The sequence below is a fragment of the Erigeron canadensis genome, chromosome 6 (assembly GCF_010389155.1).
Source record: "Erigeron canadensis isolate Cc75 chromosome 6, C_canadensis_v1, whole genome shotgun sequence".
Classification (NCBI taxonomy): Eukaryota; Viridiplantae; Streptophyta; class Magnoliopsida; order Asterales; family Asteraceae; genus Erigeron; species Erigeron canadensis.
The window spans coordinates 38,210,561-38,229,023 of record NC_057766.1 but is presented as its reverse complement, the minus strand read 5'-3'; the positions used below and the strand labels follow the sequence as shown (position 1 = coordinate 38,229,023).

Below are 18,463 nucleotides of genomic sequence, written 5' to 3'. Positions count from 1 at the left end.
TTATCTTTGTATACCTTTTTGTCGGATATACAGTAAAAGCAAAATTCATTGGTTCAACTCTCATTTTATGCCCCCTTTAAAAATAATGTTATGCGATTTACTCTCGCTCAATTTGATCATGAAATCGGCCGGTCAATGTGGGCCGATAATGAACCAGTTATTCGTTTTAAGATATTATTTCAGCTTGACATGATAAGTTGAACTATGTTATGCACATCAAACTTTTGCACTTTACCCGAATTTACACCAGAATATGACAGTTAAAAACAAGTAATTAGTATCTCTTGGTTTGCACTTATAAATGGATACAAGACAACGTTGAAACAGGACATGTAACGTAGTACCCGATTATCCAAATTTGGATGAAGTTTTGGCAAACTTGATGCAGAAATGAGAAGATTTTATCAATGCAAAGTTTAAAAACGGCAAAAAGAATCAAAACATCAAACATCTGCCAACCTCCACTGATATGAACTGATGAAATAAAACCACTTAAAAGTAATGAAATTAATTGGGGGTACAATCCAAGTCACATGTGTTGTGAAGAAAATAGCAAACATTAAAAACCAAGGGTCACTGTATTGATTGATGCACCTACAAATTGTGGTTTTTTTCTTATTCAAACTCAACCAAAAGCTTATATCTTCTTTCATTTACTACAAGTACTAATATATTCCTCCCTCAGTCCTATTATAATTGTTCTATTTTTTACTGGTCAAGTCTTTTTTTTTTTCAACTTTGACTGTAAATATCTTTGTTTGTGTAAGTCGATGAAAGTTATATCAACGAAAAGTACATTTGAAACTCAATCAATTCATATATGTTATATCAAGGGTTATATTATTATATAACATACACAAAAATATTTATGGTCAAAGTTGAAAGAAAAAGACTCAAAAAGTCAAAATAAGACACTTAATATGGGACGGATGGTAATATTTTGGTTTCAAGACAGGTTAATGTTGTATTGATAAGTAACTAGTGTGACAATGAATCAATGATATATAGGAGTTAAGTTATCAGCTTTTACCCGATAGACGGGGGTCGTTCAAACCCGGGTAAATCCTTTAAATGTCATCTCAGTGTTGGATGTAAAAGGAACCGGTTAAAATTTATCTTGATCTAAGTATGACCATCACCTTTTATAGGTTAATTGGACGAGATTGTTTGAGAAGTGATATTCGTACTACAATATTTGATAAGTTTACTATTGTTGTGCATTACATACTTGTACAGTATACTATGAAACATGTATTGTGTGGTAAATAAATCAAAATATGTGTTACACTTCCCATTGTAAATTGTTATGTGTGGCAGTTAAGTCGTGAAGATCTTCACCAAATCTGGACCACCGGGTAGCTAGTAACTAGCTTGTTTTATTGTTTACATATTGCATTTAAATTGTTCTGTAGTTGAACCAACCACTGAAAGTGAGTGTCCTGGTACATTTTTTATTTGTTACCATAATCAACACTTACATAACATCTTTTATGACATTTCAAAAGAAAAAATCTTCTATTGCCCAAAGCTAGATGATTTAAATTTTAATTATGAGTGTTAATAGGGGACAAAAAAATTATCTTCTATTGGCCACTAATAAGTGTAAGTTTAAACTACAAAATTCAAATACACTAATCTAGGATTGCTAATTACCTTAAACCTTAACAAAAAACATAAAAATAATACTAGAAATATAGAGTTTTTTAAAAATTATGAGATTGTCATGACCACTACATAGCGTTCCTCCACGGTTCTTAATCACTTTTCTAATCTTAGATAGTTACATGTATTTCAGAAACAAATTTATGTGTACAATCAAATCTTATAAAATGGATTGTTGTAAAAACGATTGTTTACACTTATTAATTAAAGGTCGCATCATATCAATAAGACAAACAAATTATATCTCTTACATGGGTTCTTAATCAGAATGATTAAGTCTATGCTCGAAAGGCATGCAGATAATTAATCTTATGAGTCGTAAAAAAAAAAAATCCACATCTGTTTTTATACTTAAAAACAATGACTTGTGATTGTGGAATTTAGCTTAAAATGTCTCATAGTAGCATATGATATCAATAATAATGGTAGGTGGACAATCAATTGTAAAACAGTGGATGAACAATATATATATTGATCGATCAACGACCACTTTTCGATCCAAATGCTATGCGTGGTGAAATGATTTATCACACGAAATCTGAACCTACAGATGCTTATGTGTACGTATCCTGTAATAATATTACAAAAAATATACGAGTGTATCTATATATAACACACACCTAACTTAATTATCATTTGTGATTCTGAATAATGATCTGACAAGTCATCGTGCATGGTACAAAATAAATTAATTTTCAACACGTTATTGCGTTACATATTTCATGATGATAACATATGATTTCGTTACTGTTTCTGGCTCAGGTGATCGATCAAATTTATGATGAAAAAGATGATAACACAAATTGATGATATAACGTATTGTTGAAGTTGGAGCAAAGAAGACTTGGATGTAGCTACTTCTATCCATTTGCTTTCATATATGGTCATGTACCAATTTCCAATGCATTAAATGTTGATATAGTCGCCTCTATTGGTGATGTACCAATATAGGCGGAGATTGTATAGGGGAAAGAGGGTGTTCGGCAAGGGTGGATCTATTTAGGGCCCGATGGGACTTGCCCCCCTCCGTTTTTCAATCGTTAGTATAGTTTTACACATAATTTGTTCGAAAAAATATTTTTTAGGTCTTATTTTTATGTTCTCGTGACTTTCGGTCTCCTCTGATTACTTTTCTTAGTGTTACATCTTGATCTTGGTTACATGCCTTAAAGCCCTATCTGCAACTAAATAGGTTAAGATACGCTAATGGTCTTCGGCCCCTCCAACCAGGCAACCAACACAAACTTCTTATGTAATTGAATTTTCAATTCTAAGTTTAAATCAGCATAATTTATTCTAATCGACACCTCCTATGTGGCTATGTCAAATCCTCGATGATAATAAATCCGCATGTCTAACTCTGTAACTTCATTACATATATACAAACAAACATTTGTTAAGGCTTAATTGCACCAAATCTTGTATATAGCTAGATCCTATTTTTAATATGTGAGTATATAGGTCATTATAATTAAGCCAGATTGATTGATTGATTAGTCATAGCAGAACTCAGAACCAACCAAAGTGAAGTTTAAATGATTTTTGAAAAGGATGAATTTAAAAATAAAAAGGAACCAATTTACTTATGTTGTGACTTGTGAGAGTAACTATTCGTAGTTGTACTTATATACTTTGAGCATAAAGGAAACATATGGGCCTTTGATGTAACTAGCGCTCCTCTATTGAAGGCAAAATTGGTAGGCAGAAAAAGAGAAGTAAAAGAAAGATGACAGAATTGGAGGCAGTATTGTGTTGGGTCAGTGGCCTAATAAATTCAGTGAATGGATAGATGTAAAATAATTGCTGGTAGCCCATTTTCCCTCACCAAATTCTCAACTCTTGAGTAACCTGTGTCATGAGATAGAGGGGTATACGAAAAAAAAAAAAAATTGAATAGTAGACCGTTCTACTTTCATCCATAGATAGTCCATATTCCCTTTGATGATACTATTCTTTCTTTAAATAAATTTTAGAAACTAACCATCAATACATGAATTGATATATAAAAAACTAGGTTCCGAGAGTGAGCAAAAGTGTTTTCCGGATTAGAGATAAGGGTTTTCTTAATTATCATCCAAATCTGCCGTTTGAAAACTTTTTAAGAATCAAGTCGCTAGTGTGTTTTTAAGTAGACATGTTGCTTTCACGAAATTGTATATTTGGTCATATATAAGAAATTAAAATGGTGCCTTTCAAGAATGAATTTGAGATTCAACAAAATAATTGTTATATGGAAGCTTATTAATGTGTCATCATTGTTAATGGCATGGCTTTAAGGGCAGTTGGATCCTTTAACATAATGTGATCACAACATCAACATCAACAGATGAAAATATCTGCAGAAAGATAAATTTGGTTAGCGAGACCATCAAAAGGGAAGGCAGAAAGATAGTAGTCTGTGCAAGTCACTTACTAAACATTAAAACTTTAAAAGTTTGCCATCGGTCTCCCGACCATGATTGATTTTAAAGTTAGTTACTTAGCATTAAGCTTGTTTTGAAAGTCGGTCTGCCTATAACATAAACTCTGCATTTGTTGCCTTTCAAAGCTTTTTTAGTCTGGACTGTTGCATAACCATTATGACGAACTATTGTAGTTATGGGCAAAAACGATTCTTATTTGATTTTCATTATTAGTCAGGACAATGAGATTTTAAGAAAACGTAGATACCTCTAATAGAAAGGTTACTCATAAAATTGAGAGAAAAAAAATAATAAAATCAAAGTGATAAGCAGCCAAATCTCCAAGTCAACATCATCATATCCAGATAAATAGAACTAGTGGCCAAGAAAATAGAAAGAGAGGCAACTGATTATATACACACACAGAAGTAATATGAAACTGAAAGAGGATAAGGTAAAGAAGAAGAATAGGTTGTAATGGCATTAAGAGCTTACATTACCACACTGGTTTCATCCATTCAAGCAGCCGAAAACAGTGAAGAAAAATACAGAGGTTTAAGATTCAGAAAAACTACAAGGGTTACAGAAGGTAGTGGTGGTGGTGGTGAAGGAAGAAGAGCGCTACTTCTTTCAACTGTTGCTGCTCTTACTCAAGTTACCGACTCCAAGACACAGCTTCTTCAAAGTATGTCCTCCTCAATTTAATTCAAATACTCAAACTTTTCGAAATATATTAGAGGTGACAAGATAGACGGGTCAGTCTGGTTATGTAGTTTCTGGATGGAATCTATCATTTTTTTTTAGTAGTGGTCTAAAGTCTAAACAGGTTGGTTTACCTGCAAGCATTCCCCCCCACCCAATTTTCAAAGAAATTTATAAATGACTAATGTGTAATTTCTGAATTCTGATAAATATAACAATATTGTTACATAAATATATAAAGGTATGTATGGCAAGAGCTTTCTTAGATGCTTTTGGGAGCTTAGATAACAGGTCCTCTAGCTTAAAAAGAAAGCTCCATTCGGATGTAGCTTTTAAAAAAAAGTCTAAGCCCCTAAAAGGTCCTAAAATAAAACCTACTAAAAGTAACATTCAAAAAAGAGCCCCGGCTCTAAGTCCCTGGCCACAACTCCAGCTAAATTTACCCTAAATCTGTAAATAATACAGTTCAGAAAGTTTTTTTTTTTTTTTTTTTGCATGAACAATCCACATCTGAAACTAGCATTCCAGTCATACCTTTAAAACACAATTGGAAGGAAAAACAGTTCAGAAAGTTGAATGGTAAATAAAAATACTTTTTTTGGTGACTTTCAACCCGTTCCCGTTTAAGCAAAGTTTTATTTGATATGTTTAAAATAGTCATAAAACACGACCCAAATGAACTCCTTCATTAGTAAATGGGTCAAAATTACCCCCTCTCTAATATATTTTACCAGTAAAATGATTACTGCAATCATGTGTGAGAAACGTTCATACTGCAATTTATGAGTAGCTTAACATGATTTATATGATTCCATTTACTTAGAGTACCTGAAGAAATCAGAGGACAACAAAACCAAGAACGATAAAGAGGTAAACTACTGTGTTGGCATTGCATTGAATATTCTCGAGTCTACTCTCAGAAATAAATAATTTATATGAAATATATATATATATATATATATATATATATATATATATGTTGATATATTTTTTTTAGAACAGATATATGTGATATTTGATGGTACAAGTGTAATGTGTTCACGGGATGTTTTGAACCTTAATTAGCGAAATATATGTTTTATATATTCATTAGATTGATCATCATTGAATAAGAATGACAAGTAATCAAAGGTGTACAAACATGTTTATAGGTTCAAAGTTTTTTAAACGTCCATCTTTTTGGTCGATAAATATAGTTGGTAACATTCATATACATTTTTCATGCAAGTATAGATGAAAGAGTTGATACCGTCAAATTATCTGACAACAATGCTGATTACTACGTATGAGCTTTTTCTATTGCAGAGATTAGACAGCTACTACAAGCGCAATTACAAGGACTACTTCGCATTTGAAGAAGGCACATTGAGACAGAAGAAAGAACTTACTGAAGCAGAGAAGGGCATTCTCAGTTGGCTTGAAGCTAACAAATAATATGTACCCTCTTCCAGGACATGTCATATTGTAATTTTAATTCGGTTTCAGAATGAGATTAGATTCTATAGTCAGCCAGTTATGTGTTAGTGCACACCAGTTTCTCCATTTACACCCTGAGAAAACAACAACGTGACCCAAGAGTGGGGCATGGGGAGGTGAGTTGTAGACAGTCTTACCTCTACCCAATGGTAGAGAGACTGCTTCCATTTACACCCTGAGAAAGAAAATGAATAATGTTACAATCATCACAACTAAACCCTAAAATGCATAATGCAATCGAATTATGGATTCATCTATTTACTTGCAATAAAAAATCGACACAAAAGATGCCGATATTTTAAGCCACTTTTTCAAGAATAAGCTGTATCTGATCAGAAACTATGTTTGCAACTATCTTTGAAGAGTATTTATCGATCATATCCTCACGGGCTTTCTTTCCTTTACTCTTGGCTTCTTCTGGATTGTTCACCACATGCCTCATCAAAAACCTTAGCTTATCAACAGAAGGCTCTGCCCACATATGCCCTTTAAACGGACCATCAATAACTTCACTCATTTTATCAACGGGCAACAGGTAGCTGTTTTTCTCGTTCATATACTCTGTTGGTCCAGACCAATTCGTTACAACCACTGGCAAAGACATAGCCATGGCTTCCACAATAGGCCGACCCCATCCTTCTCCTCTAGTTGGTAAGATAAAAGCATCAGCTGCTTTATAAAGTCTTGGAAAATCAAATTGAGCTATGTGCGCATCAATCACATAAACTGGAGCCCAGCCATTTACGGGTTTCACTAACTCAGAATCCTCCACAAATTCCACTATCTTGTTACCAAAATTGCTATCAGAATGGTAAGGATTTGTTAGCAAATACAAACTAACACCATCCAAAGAATCAAACTCTTTAAGGTACGATCGTAACAACACATCCCAACCTTTTCTGTACTCCCACTTAAACACACTTAAGAAAACAAACGGGTTTCTCAAATCTGACCCACTTGAACCCAAACCAAGTACCAAATTCCCCAAAGACGAAACATCCAACGGACTATATCTCACCGGGTCAAACAACTCTGTATCTATAGCTTGTACAACTTTCACAACCTTAAATGGATCAACACCACTTTTAACAAAAGTAGCCACATGAAAATCACTAGGAACCCACACCATATCCATAGCATTACACCGTTTAACATGTTCGGGGTTCACTCTATCGGTTTCAAACATAGTTCGTCCGATACTAAACCTACTATTCAACGGAGGGCAAAGCGTCGTTTGAAATAATGGCGGGTTCCAAGCACCAGGCTCACTATGACAAATCACAATTGACTCATTTAACCTACATTCTCTTCCATACAATTCATAAGCTAATCTTTTCATATCTAAAGGCAAACCCTCCCAAAAGTATACATTTTCACCATCTCCGTGTTGCGCAATACTTAATGTAAAGTTAGCATCTTTATTATACTTATTAAGAGATAATACATAAGACCAAGCTTCAGAGCAATACCCACCACCAGAAATGAAAGGGGCCATCCATAAAACACATGGATTAGTATAAGGGTTTAATGGGGTTGGTTTATTAAGATTTAAAATTGTGTGATTAAGCCCTAAAAGTTTCAATATTTGGGGAAAAAGTTGTGATTTGATGTAATTTGTTTGTGGGATGATTAGTGAGATAGAAATTGCAATTAAGATGATTAAAAATGAAAACAAATATGAGGGTTTGAATAATGAATTTCTTGGATTGGGGTTTTGGGGGTTGTTGGGATTCATAATGTGTTTGTGATAAATCTGAGCTTTGTATCTATATATATATATATATAGTGTGTGTGTGTGAATAGATATAGAAAGTACCAAATTCTGCAGAATGGTGATTTCAGCAGTGTGAATATCTGTTAATGGAGAAACTGAACCAGACGGCCCTATTGCTTTGTCCAAAATCCAAATGTATTCAACCTGCTTTGTGGTATCAATATGATGTAGACTGTCAAATCTTTCTGTATAACTAAAGAGAAGAGAGGGCAGTGTTTTTCCTTTGCTGTCATCTTCAATTGTGTCTCAAATAGATTTTTGTTAACTTGTTAAAATGTATGCGACATGTTTTCAGTGATAAAATGTATGCAATTTGATTTTAAGTGTTATACTGTTATGTCATCTTTTTTAAAAGTATTTCGTTTAACCACATTAAAACTCATTTTATTAATGGCGGTGATGGTGACGATATTGGACGATAATATAATTGTAAAATAATGTTTGCCATCACCACCACCGCCGCCTTCAAACTCATTTTACTCTCCGACGTAACCACCGCCAATTGCCGCTCATTACATCGTCACCACCCATCATCGTCGCCGTCATTTACACTACTACATCGCGTAGGTACTGTTTTAGTAATTGTAATACCAAAAATAAAAATTGAAAGCAAAAAGTCAATTTAAAAATAAGTTATTAAAATAAGTATCTTCTTTTAATATATAAGAAGATGCTTTCAAATTTAATAAGTACATTCTTTTAGATAGACTTTATTTATATCTTATATATTTAAATTTGTTTTTAATTATACTTCTATATTAGAATTTATAAAGTATTCTTGGTTACATATAATATTAATTAAAAATTATGAACCTCTCGTATATTTGACTATATTTTAAAAATATTATATATCCGTTTAAATCTAATTTCAAATTATCTATACCAACGAACAGATTGATTAGCAATTTATGGTAGGGGGTATCAAATCCAATTTGGCCATATTGATAAAAGGCAAAGAGGTCCACATTGAACAAAGTTAAATACAGTATGTTAAAGAAAAGTTTAAAAATATTATAAATAATAAATAAAAATGTATAATAAAAGAAATGCAATGTAAAGTATCATCATTATCTAACAAAAAGACTTCAATGTAAAATGGAAAATGATAACCAACCTAACAATATGATTATGCAGTATTATCATCAAAAGAAGAAATTAGAAAAGAGAATGAGTATAATACATTTGTAATATGATAAAAATTTTATGTTGATTATTAGGTTAATTTGTTAGATTGATCTATCATTTCTCATATAAAATACAAAACATATAAGGATTTTTTTTGTTTTCCCCATATTCCAAACCACATTCAAATCGAATGAAGTTTGACTGTACTCTCAACAACTTATTCATACTAACCACTAACCTTTATTCATACAAAAGAATCACCTATTGTCATATAAAACTAACACAGTTTGGCTATTAAAAGGTGTTTGTTTTCGAACATTAAAGGTGTTGATTGGTTATTGAATGTAGGGGTGTCTTGTCTTCTAACTCAAATATGATAATAGTGTAACACACATTCTTTAAGTCCTTCCCATCACATATGTTCTAGCTAATTTTGCTTAGGCATTGTAATTAGCAGTCAATCTCTTGGATTTGCCATCACTGAGATACTCTAAAAGTTCCATTTTCTTTTACAAGACGACTAATATCAGCCTTTGAAAGGTCCTATACCAAGACTCTGGTTCCTTTTCCGTCAAATGATTGTAAGTTTCATTATTGATGTTATATTGAAAAAAGAAAAATCTTAGTATTTGTCAAGTTTTTATTGCGTGTAGAAAATTAGTGCAACATTATAAAATATCTGATCACATTCTTGTTGAATTAATAGTCATTACTCATCTTTATATTACTAGATTGCATGGTAAATAGTTGTCATAAAAATTTGTTAAAAATAAATGATACATCTTCCAAATTTAAAGTATAAAACCACAATATTGTAGCAAAAATATATTCAAGTGTAAACTTACTTTTTAAAGGGAATTAAATCATAAGTGAATATATTTTAATACTAATCAATGGACTTTTTTTTTTCTAATAATGTGTGAATCATGCAACTATGTAATAACAAATGAAATCAAAGAATAAAATATACTTCATAAATATATGCTTAATTTCAATACATAAAGCACAAAATGAAAGGGTTAATTTTTAAGAAATAAAAAATTAAATGAATTTAAGTAAGAGATTGAATTCTTATTCAATAACTAAAAGGTAAATTAAGATCTTCAAATTCAAATGATGAAAAGAAAAAAATTTTCATATATCATGTTTAATCCAATGCTAAAATAGTTTGATATAGTTGATATGTAATTATTACTTTAGATAATAACTGAAATAAGTACGCGATTAAATTTAAAATTTAAAAAATTTTATTCATTATATAATCTTTCAATAATAATTTGACTAAATATTTCTTTTAACTGAATTATTTTAGCATTCAATTAAATATGATATAGTGAAATTTGTTTTCTTTTCATCTTTTGAATTATAGAAAATCTTATTTTATCTCTTGGTTACGATATTAATTTTCAAGAAATTTGAAAAGTATGTTGGTCAACCGTGTACAAATTTGAAAAGTATGTTAGTCATACAGCTTAGTTTTCTGGTTTGATGGGCAACCATGTATAAGAAGGAAAATACGATGGTCATCCAGTGACTTAACCCTAAAAGAAAATACGTTTAACCGGCTATCACCGGTCAACCGGTCAACTTTTGGTCAACCGTGTACAAATTTGAAAAGTATGTTGGTCATACAACTTAGTTTTCTGGTTTGATGGAAAACCATGTACAAGAAGGAAAGTACGATGATCATCCAGTGACTTAACCCTTAAATAAAAATCCAGTTTCTTTCTCAAATTCAATTAATCATTCATTTCTTGGAAATTAATCTTTTCAGTTTATGTTTTTTACGTTGAAATTGAATTTATGTTGATAGTTTAATTATGAAGTATATTTTATATACTTTATTCTTTGATTTCACTTGTTATTATAAGGTTATATTATTTAGATATTTTTAAAATAACAAGTCTACTAATGAGAACTTCCTTTGTCCCATTAAATGTGTCATATTATAAATTTTCAAAGTCTTATTTTATAAAATTTTAACCAACTGGGTTAGATCAGTGGTTGGAGCTCATGCCTCTGGAAACAGAGGTCATGGGTTCGATCCTCATGCCCAGCAAGGCTGGAGGTCCTTTTCTACATATGGTAGAACCTGGAAGCAGCCTCTCTACCTTTGGTAGGGGTAAGACTGTCTACATACACCGTCGAAGACAGTATTGGGACCCAAAACCTGTGGAAGGCGGCATTAGGAGTTACTTTACTTTTTACTTTTTTTTATTTTATAAAATTTGACCTTAAATATTTTGATTTGTGTAATATTCCATAAAAGTTATATGAGTTGAAGTTTATAACACACATCAAAATATAATTTTCATTGATATAATTTTCATCAAATATTATATAACACACATCAAAATATTTGTGGTTAAAGTTTATAAAGAAAGATTTTGAAAATTCATAACTATGACACATATAGTGGGATGGATTGAGTATTATAATATATATGCATTTATGATTTAATTGTTTTAATAAGTAATTTTAAATACAACATTAATATTGTAATCTTATACTTTATATTTAGATGATACATTATTAATTTCTAACATATTTTTATGAAAATAAAATTATTCACCATGAGTGCTGAAAATCTAGTTCAATATATACTATCATAATACCGATTTCTCCCGTTACATGCATAAACACTAACTGCTGAATGTTAGGTTAATTTCTCAAGCCATGCATAAAAAAATATAAATGGTTGTGGACCACTACTATTAGTCCAAATTTAACATCTTTATTTTACTTTGGTAGCGTAACATTCTGTTTTTTGGGATGATCTATCCTCGGAACAAAGGGTTGTGTGGCTATTGGTGATTTCTACGAATCAATCCCATGTAGGGTTGATGTGAAGTTAAACCACGCTTAATTAACATGAATTGGGTCCTAAATTGGACGTTGTTGCAATGCGAAGGAAATTGGATATCCTATATATATTAGCGGTCATTGATCTGAAAAACAAGAGATGAGAGGCTTGTAAAACAACCTAAAACTATGCATTGAGGTGACTAAAACTTTATGATACTAATTCTAATGTTTTATGTCTACCATATGTGTATTGACTCCACTATATAAAAAATGTTAGATTGAATCACTTGATGTTAGGCCCTTTCAATAGGATAATAGTTCTATGACTTCTATCAATAGACACCAAAGTAAGTCAAACCTCTTACTCAGACACGATGTATATACACCAAAGTAATGCATTACAACGAAGGCAACTAGCTAGCTTTTCTTACTAATTCCACTAGAACGCTATGGAAAGTACATAGGCTTTACTGTTGCTCTAGTCGTCATTGAGCCGGTCACCAATCATATATACATGGGCATACCCAACATATAGCCATTGGGAACGTTTCAGGTACTCTTGCTAATGTTAAAGTCAGGTTTAACTCTATTTTTAAGAGATAATTTGTCATCAAAGTTGATGTAATTCCTTTTGTTTTATAAAAACACAAGAGATTAAGAAGACAATAGAGTTGCATGTTGAGGAAAATGCCACAAAGTGAGTGAGTCTCTGTTTTGCATTGATAAATCTTTTAATATTATCAGTTCCATAACAAATTTAAAATCATAAAAGAATTAGCAAAGTAGAAAAGAAACTCGCTCATCTTTAAATATAATAAAACAAGATTGTTTCCAATAAATATTTTTAAAATTTTTTGATGTGACAAAATCATATTTCACCTTAAAAATTATATTATTTAATTATGATGTCATATATAAATAAAATAAAAAAACCTTTTACATCTTTAATAAAAGTATTAATCATTTATTTAAAGAAATATAAATTCTTTATTATATAATATTACAAATAAAATGTCTTTTTTTTTATTTACTTACTATAGTAGTCATTTTTATTTTTAAAATTATTATTGTGTTAGTTGATTTATTAACTATATAATTATTGTGTTAATTAGTTGAATTATTAGATTTGTATCAAATTATAATGTTTTAATAACAAACATTATATATATTATTTAATAGAGTATATTTTATAATTTTAAAATTTTAATTAACATGTCCGGGTTGAACCCGGGTTAATTAACTAGTTTTATTACAATCTTCCAAATAATGAGTCCTACAAGGCTACAACTCTAGTGCATTCTTAATCTTCTTTGTTCTTTTATAATACAAAAAGATTAAAAAAATAAAAAAATCAACTTCGATGGGACATTATCTTCTTAAAAAATAATGGTCAAGTCTTTTAACATTCGTACAGGTACTTGAAAGATTTTCAGTGTCCATGTCTCATGTCTGGCATGCCCATATAGTTGTTGCAGCAACTAGCCCAATGCGTACTCCAGCACCAGCGGAGCCGATGTACCTCTCATAAGGTTGATGTGTCATATTTTATACCATTTCCCATGTGATTTTAGAACCAATTATTCGTTATTTTTATAGTTTTATATCCAACTTTCGATGCTTTGAAGCTGTGTTAAGTGTTTTCAGGTTGGAAATTGATTAGACGAATGAATTGGTTGAGTTTGATGATATATGGAAGAAACGGGAGGAAGATTCGGTTGAAACCAAGTAAAAGACAAAGAAAACGAATCCTGGAGTTTGTAACTCCCGTTACTGGAGTAATGGCCATTACAAAGGAAAATCATGAAACTCCTGTAACTTGCAGTTACTAAACTAACGGCAGTTAGTTTTTCAAAGGAGTGTAACGGAGTTACAAGGGAAGTTCAAAGGTAACGGCCATTACTCCACTAACGGCCGTTACACGCGAATTTTGTATATATAGACGATTAGGGTTCTGCTTTAAGGGACGAATTTTGGCATAAAAGTTCTTTAGTTTTCTCATAGTTCTAAGCTTTTGGAGTAAACAAGTTGTTAGGGTTTTACACCTTTGCACCTTTGGATTGTAATCATCATTGCTACCGGATTATCTTCAATCATTTCGGTATAATATGATTTCTTCTCTATTCGTTTGTTCTTGTGTTTTTAATATGAGTAGCTAAATCCCTAGCACCCGCTTGGGTAGTAAGCATGTCATAGGGTCGAATTAATATTGCTTGTAAGTGTTGGACAAGGTTTATATGTTTAATCGAAGATCCACATTTATTTGGATTTAAATATTTTTTTCAACTTTTATATTAATTGATTGATAATTATAATTAGAAGTTCAGGAGAAATCTATGTCATTGTCAATTGATTTATGAAATGGTTAATCGGTTTATAGTTAACCTAAAATCGTTGGAGTTCGGGAGAAAACAACGATAAAGATTTTAAACAATTAAATTCATTTTGAGTGTGTCGACGCTTATGATGGAGGGATCTGATTAGGCGAATCAGCAGTTCGGGAGAAAGCTTTCAAAAGATTAAATCATAAAACCAACTCAGGTTTTTACTGCTTTAACTGTTTAGAGTAGAAATTAAGTGCGGGAGCAATAATTATATTTTGAGCGGTTAAAGTTTCAAGTATAACGGGAGTTCATCTTGTCTACCTTTTGAGTCGTTCAACAAATGCAAGTAATATTTAGACCCGATGATTGGCATGTGAGCTGATCCAAGTAGGTGTTCCTTTTAAATCTTTGTTAAGATTCAACAACCAAATATTCTCTTGCGATTAATCCTACAGGATTACTGACTTTTCTTACTAACTCTTGCAACGTGGCAATTCGGTCACAAAACCCCCTTTTTAATCTGAATCATTTTATTGTAACAATTGCTTAATAAGTCCTTGAGTTCGACCTCGGTTTACCAAGTCAACTATATTGCATACGAACGGGTTCACTGTCCGCAAGTGTGTAGTAGTCAGTAGCTAGATATTTCGTGTTTATAAATTTAAGACTAGAAAATACACATCAAAGGTTCTGGTGGAAATAGAATGACATAGCTGATTACCTTCATTTTAATACATTACGTTGGTGTCAATCGACTAAAACATGCCCTCAATGGAAGTGCCTCAATGCACAGATTTCGGTTATTCTGACAAGCCTCCATCTCTTATTTCGAAGATCTACGACCGCCGAGAGATACAGTATATCGATCCTATTTCCTTTAAATAGCAGTAGCGTCCATACCAGGTAAGATTCATATTAATTTAAACCATTTTCACTCTACTGATTCAATTACTATCATAACTAAGTGTAGCATCAATAGATCATAATAATCTTGTGATAAATCTGCTTTTAATTTGACAGCTGCTTTCTGAATGAAAATGACTAAAGAAGGATTGAAAACCTCGATCATTCTAGTTTGGACCCTCTCCCATTCCTAAATTAAATTTTACAACTTGCTAAAACTTTCCAGATGATCATAATAACAAAATACCTCTGTACCTGTATAAAAGTAACACAATAAATAGAAATCAAAGGAAGTCTTGTATGTTCAACAAAACTTATTAATTAATATTTATTAGTCCAAATTTTTTGTGCCGAAACATATCAAAGCAGGAATGCAGACCAATCACAACCAGTATCCACACAAGATTTCGGCAAAACGGCAACAAATTGGAATTAAATATAGTTAGATTTATTTATTGGAACTTCACAGAGTAGCAAACACACATGATTTACACAGCATACTACTAAAACAACATTATTTATAAAATGTGATAAGAGTATGAAAAATGAACCATCAAACATCTACAGTTTGGACTGAGTTCGGCTCAAACTTGCTTCAATTGACCCATGTGGTTCATCTGTCGGTAGGTACACATCATCTTCAAACTGTAGGTATGCATTTACATAAGCCCAGACAGAAACTAATAAGACAAACACAACCCTAGAGAAAACACAATTAACTATACCTTCACAATAACTGGATTGGCTTTGCTTGATAAATTTACCGGCAGAAAATGGATGTTGGGCATTTTCAACTGGACTGATGATATATCTGGAAACCTGAAATTATATGCAAGTCAGAATATTAGTATCCCTACGTTTTGGATATATAGTTGCCAATTTGCGACTCGGATGAAAAATGGCCACGGTAAGCTCATAAGTGAACTTTACATTCAATTTCTAATATAATTTGTATAACATGTAAATGATAAAATGTGAGGAAAGGAGAGACCTGCCAAGAACAGTTTTCGCCATATAATAAAGAGTAGCCTGAACAGATGGGCTGTACACACCCTCCTTTGGAGGACCAAAGAAAGTATCCGTTAAATCCTTCTTCACATCCAGATATTTCTCAGTGAAGCTAAATGGCTGATTGCTAAAGCTTGATAGAGATTCAAAATGGTATCTACAAACAGATTTATCGCCATGGCTATGAAATACAATTGATGGAAATTACTATTTACCTTTGCAATATACAAGGTTACCTCCAAGAGGCAGAGACCTCTGTAGCAAGCATCCTCTCTCGTGTTTCAGGGAGTATTGTGTTCTGGTCCCGTATAAAACCCACAAAACCTGACTGTTATTAAGATAATTTACATAAGTTACCCCTGAGGAGATATGAAGTCCTAAGCAACAGACAACGTTCAAGGGAGGATGTAGGTTACTTGTGTTGTCTTCAGCAATGCCAACCCCTCAACACCCGAAGTCACCCGCAAAGTGCCATTTTTGTTTAGAATAACCTCGGTTGTATGTCTCTCAGATCCAAGTTTATAACCTTTCATACAGGATTTGGTCAGTTTTTTCAACTATAATTGTCTTAACTCTTAAGTTTAAGGCTATGAATATACTTTTGATAGATAATCATAGATTGATGGGAGTTCAGAACAGAATACCTAATGATTGCGTACGCCATCCATATAGAATTACTCAAGAAATTAGATAAACATGTCAAAACGATACACGTATGCGACCAAATTGAAGCAGATTTGTTTCAGTCAATTTACAGTTTAGCTTCTTATCAAGATTTTGTCAAATGAAGCAACACATAAATCATAAGATAACACAATAGTTTTATTTTTAAATCCAATTTTTAGAGTAATTTTCTCACATGAGTAAATACAATTTAAGATATGAATAACGGTCTGTTTCATGACAAAAAAAATAGCCAAGATCTTACTGTAGCATCAAATACGTTACGGGCTTATGGCAGTAAGTTTGCTATAGCCTATAAAAGTATAGGACTTATTTTAGAATGAAAAAAAAGGAAGTTATTGAGAATCTAATGGAAGGAAAAACCAGCATAAGTAAAGCATGAAAGTGTCTAACCATGATCATGGGGTTGACCATCTATGCTGATACGCTCCCACGGTTTTTCAACTATATTGATGATTGCAGTTGTAACCTACAAACCCAGTCAACTGAAATTATTATCAACAAGATATTAAGGGTGGCTAATTATCAATCAATAATCAAAAAAACTAATACTATGAGTTTTTGTCACTTAGTTTAAACACCAAAAAGTAAGTAATCAAATTAAGACAATAGATCGACGATTTAATCTATGCATCCAAAACTTGGAGTCAGAAAATACATAAAAACTTTTCAACCAAAACATGTTTTACCTGTGAATAAAATGACGTAAAATGTTTAGCTAGTATAATAGCAAATTCCTCAACAGAAACTTGTTTTGAACATTCCTTTGCCTTAACATAAACCTGCCGAAAATGACCATCATCATGTTAGTAAATATAGTCAAACATAAGAATATATATCACTTTACCAAATTCCTCAACAAAAACGCATTGTGCACCCGTAGTATATATATATGTCAACACATTTTAAAACCATAAACCTAGGGAAAGCTGCAAGTCAGCAACTAATTTGATCAGTGACTACACGTTTATATGTGACCCATCCTTGATACATGTAGCCATTTGTAACTTATGTAAACAGTTTTCACACAATTCCAACTAATCTTAACAAACACGAATTACTGACAGATTCTGTTCTGGTGGGTTATCAAAAAATCTATAGTTTGTAGTGAAATAAAGCTGTGTGTTGGTTGGACTTACAGTGTTTTTCATGGTATCGGTGGCGACAATATCGGAATTATCAGCACGAAGATAAGCACCAATACAATCAGAGAGAAGAGAGATGCTGACGTTCCATTCCACAAAGTAGTGACGTCCCCCGGCGGATCTCCACACTCTGCCAACCCTCACCCGCTGTTTACCATGTCTCTGTTCCAACTTCAATCCATCATCATCTTTCCCCACCATCCTTTCTTTCTTCACGCCCCCTCTCTCTATAAATCAGAAAGAAACGCACTCTATATATAATAAATAAATTACTGTCTGCTAATAGATTTGATAGATCCGTGTATCAATGTGCAGTAAGTAGCAATTTTATCCATATTTATATAAAAGGACCACTTACGTGTCTCATTAGTTAAACAGGGGCCGAAACAAGTCGACCACCACATTGGAGCCCACGGGTTTAGTCTAATCCAAATCTGGTTTTTAATCTAAGAAGAA

The 18,463-nt window shown here is 32.2% G+C and overlaps 3 protein-coding genes across 3 annotated transcripts; 1 reads left to right on the top strand and 2 right to left on the bottom strand.

Annotated features, from left to right (window-relative positions):
- Window positions 1–4,451: 4,451 nt before the first annotated feature.
- LOC122605272 lies at window positions 4,452–6,274 on the top strand. Its single transcript, XM_043778180.1, has 3 exons — window positions 4,452–4,749; window positions 5,590–5,636; window positions 6,072–6,274. The coding sequence occupies exons 1-3, from the start codon at window positions 4,542–4,544 to the stop codon at window positions 6,198–6,200; spliced, it is 384 nt and encodes a 127-aa protein (XP_043634115.1). The 5' UTR covers window positions 4,452–4,541; the 3' UTR covers window positions 6,201–6,274.
- Window positions 6,275–6,286: 12 nt separating this feature from the next.
- On the bottom strand, window positions 6,287–8,328 carry LOC122605270. Its single transcript, XM_043778179.1, has 2 exons — window positions 6,505–8,328; window positions 6,287–6,417 (listed from the first exon to the last, which is right to left on the bottom strand). The coding sequence occupies exon 1, from the start codon at window positions 7,975–7,977 to the stop codon at window positions 6,541–6,543; it is 1,437 nt and encodes a 478-aa protein (XP_043634114.1). The 5' UTR covers window positions 7,978–8,328; the 3' UTR covers window positions 6,287–6,417; window positions 6,505–6,540.
- A 7,268-nt stretch (window positions 8,329–15,596) lies between these two features.
- On the bottom strand, window positions 15,597–18,319 carry LOC122603156 (uricase-2 isozyme 1). Its single transcript, XM_043775784.1, has 8 exons — window positions 18,002–18,319; window positions 17,552–17,644; window positions 17,256–17,331; window positions 16,595–16,704; window positions 16,415–16,506; window positions 16,162–16,335; window positions 15,896–15,989; window positions 15,597–15,815 (listed from the first exon to the last, which is right to left on the bottom strand). Exons 1-8 carry the CDS (start codon window positions 18,206–18,208, stop codon window positions 15,732–15,734), a joined length of 930 nt encoding a protein of 309 aa, XP_043631719.1. The 5' UTR covers window positions 18,209–18,319; the 3' UTR covers window positions 15,597–15,731.
- Window positions 18,320–18,463: the final 144 nt, after the last annotated feature.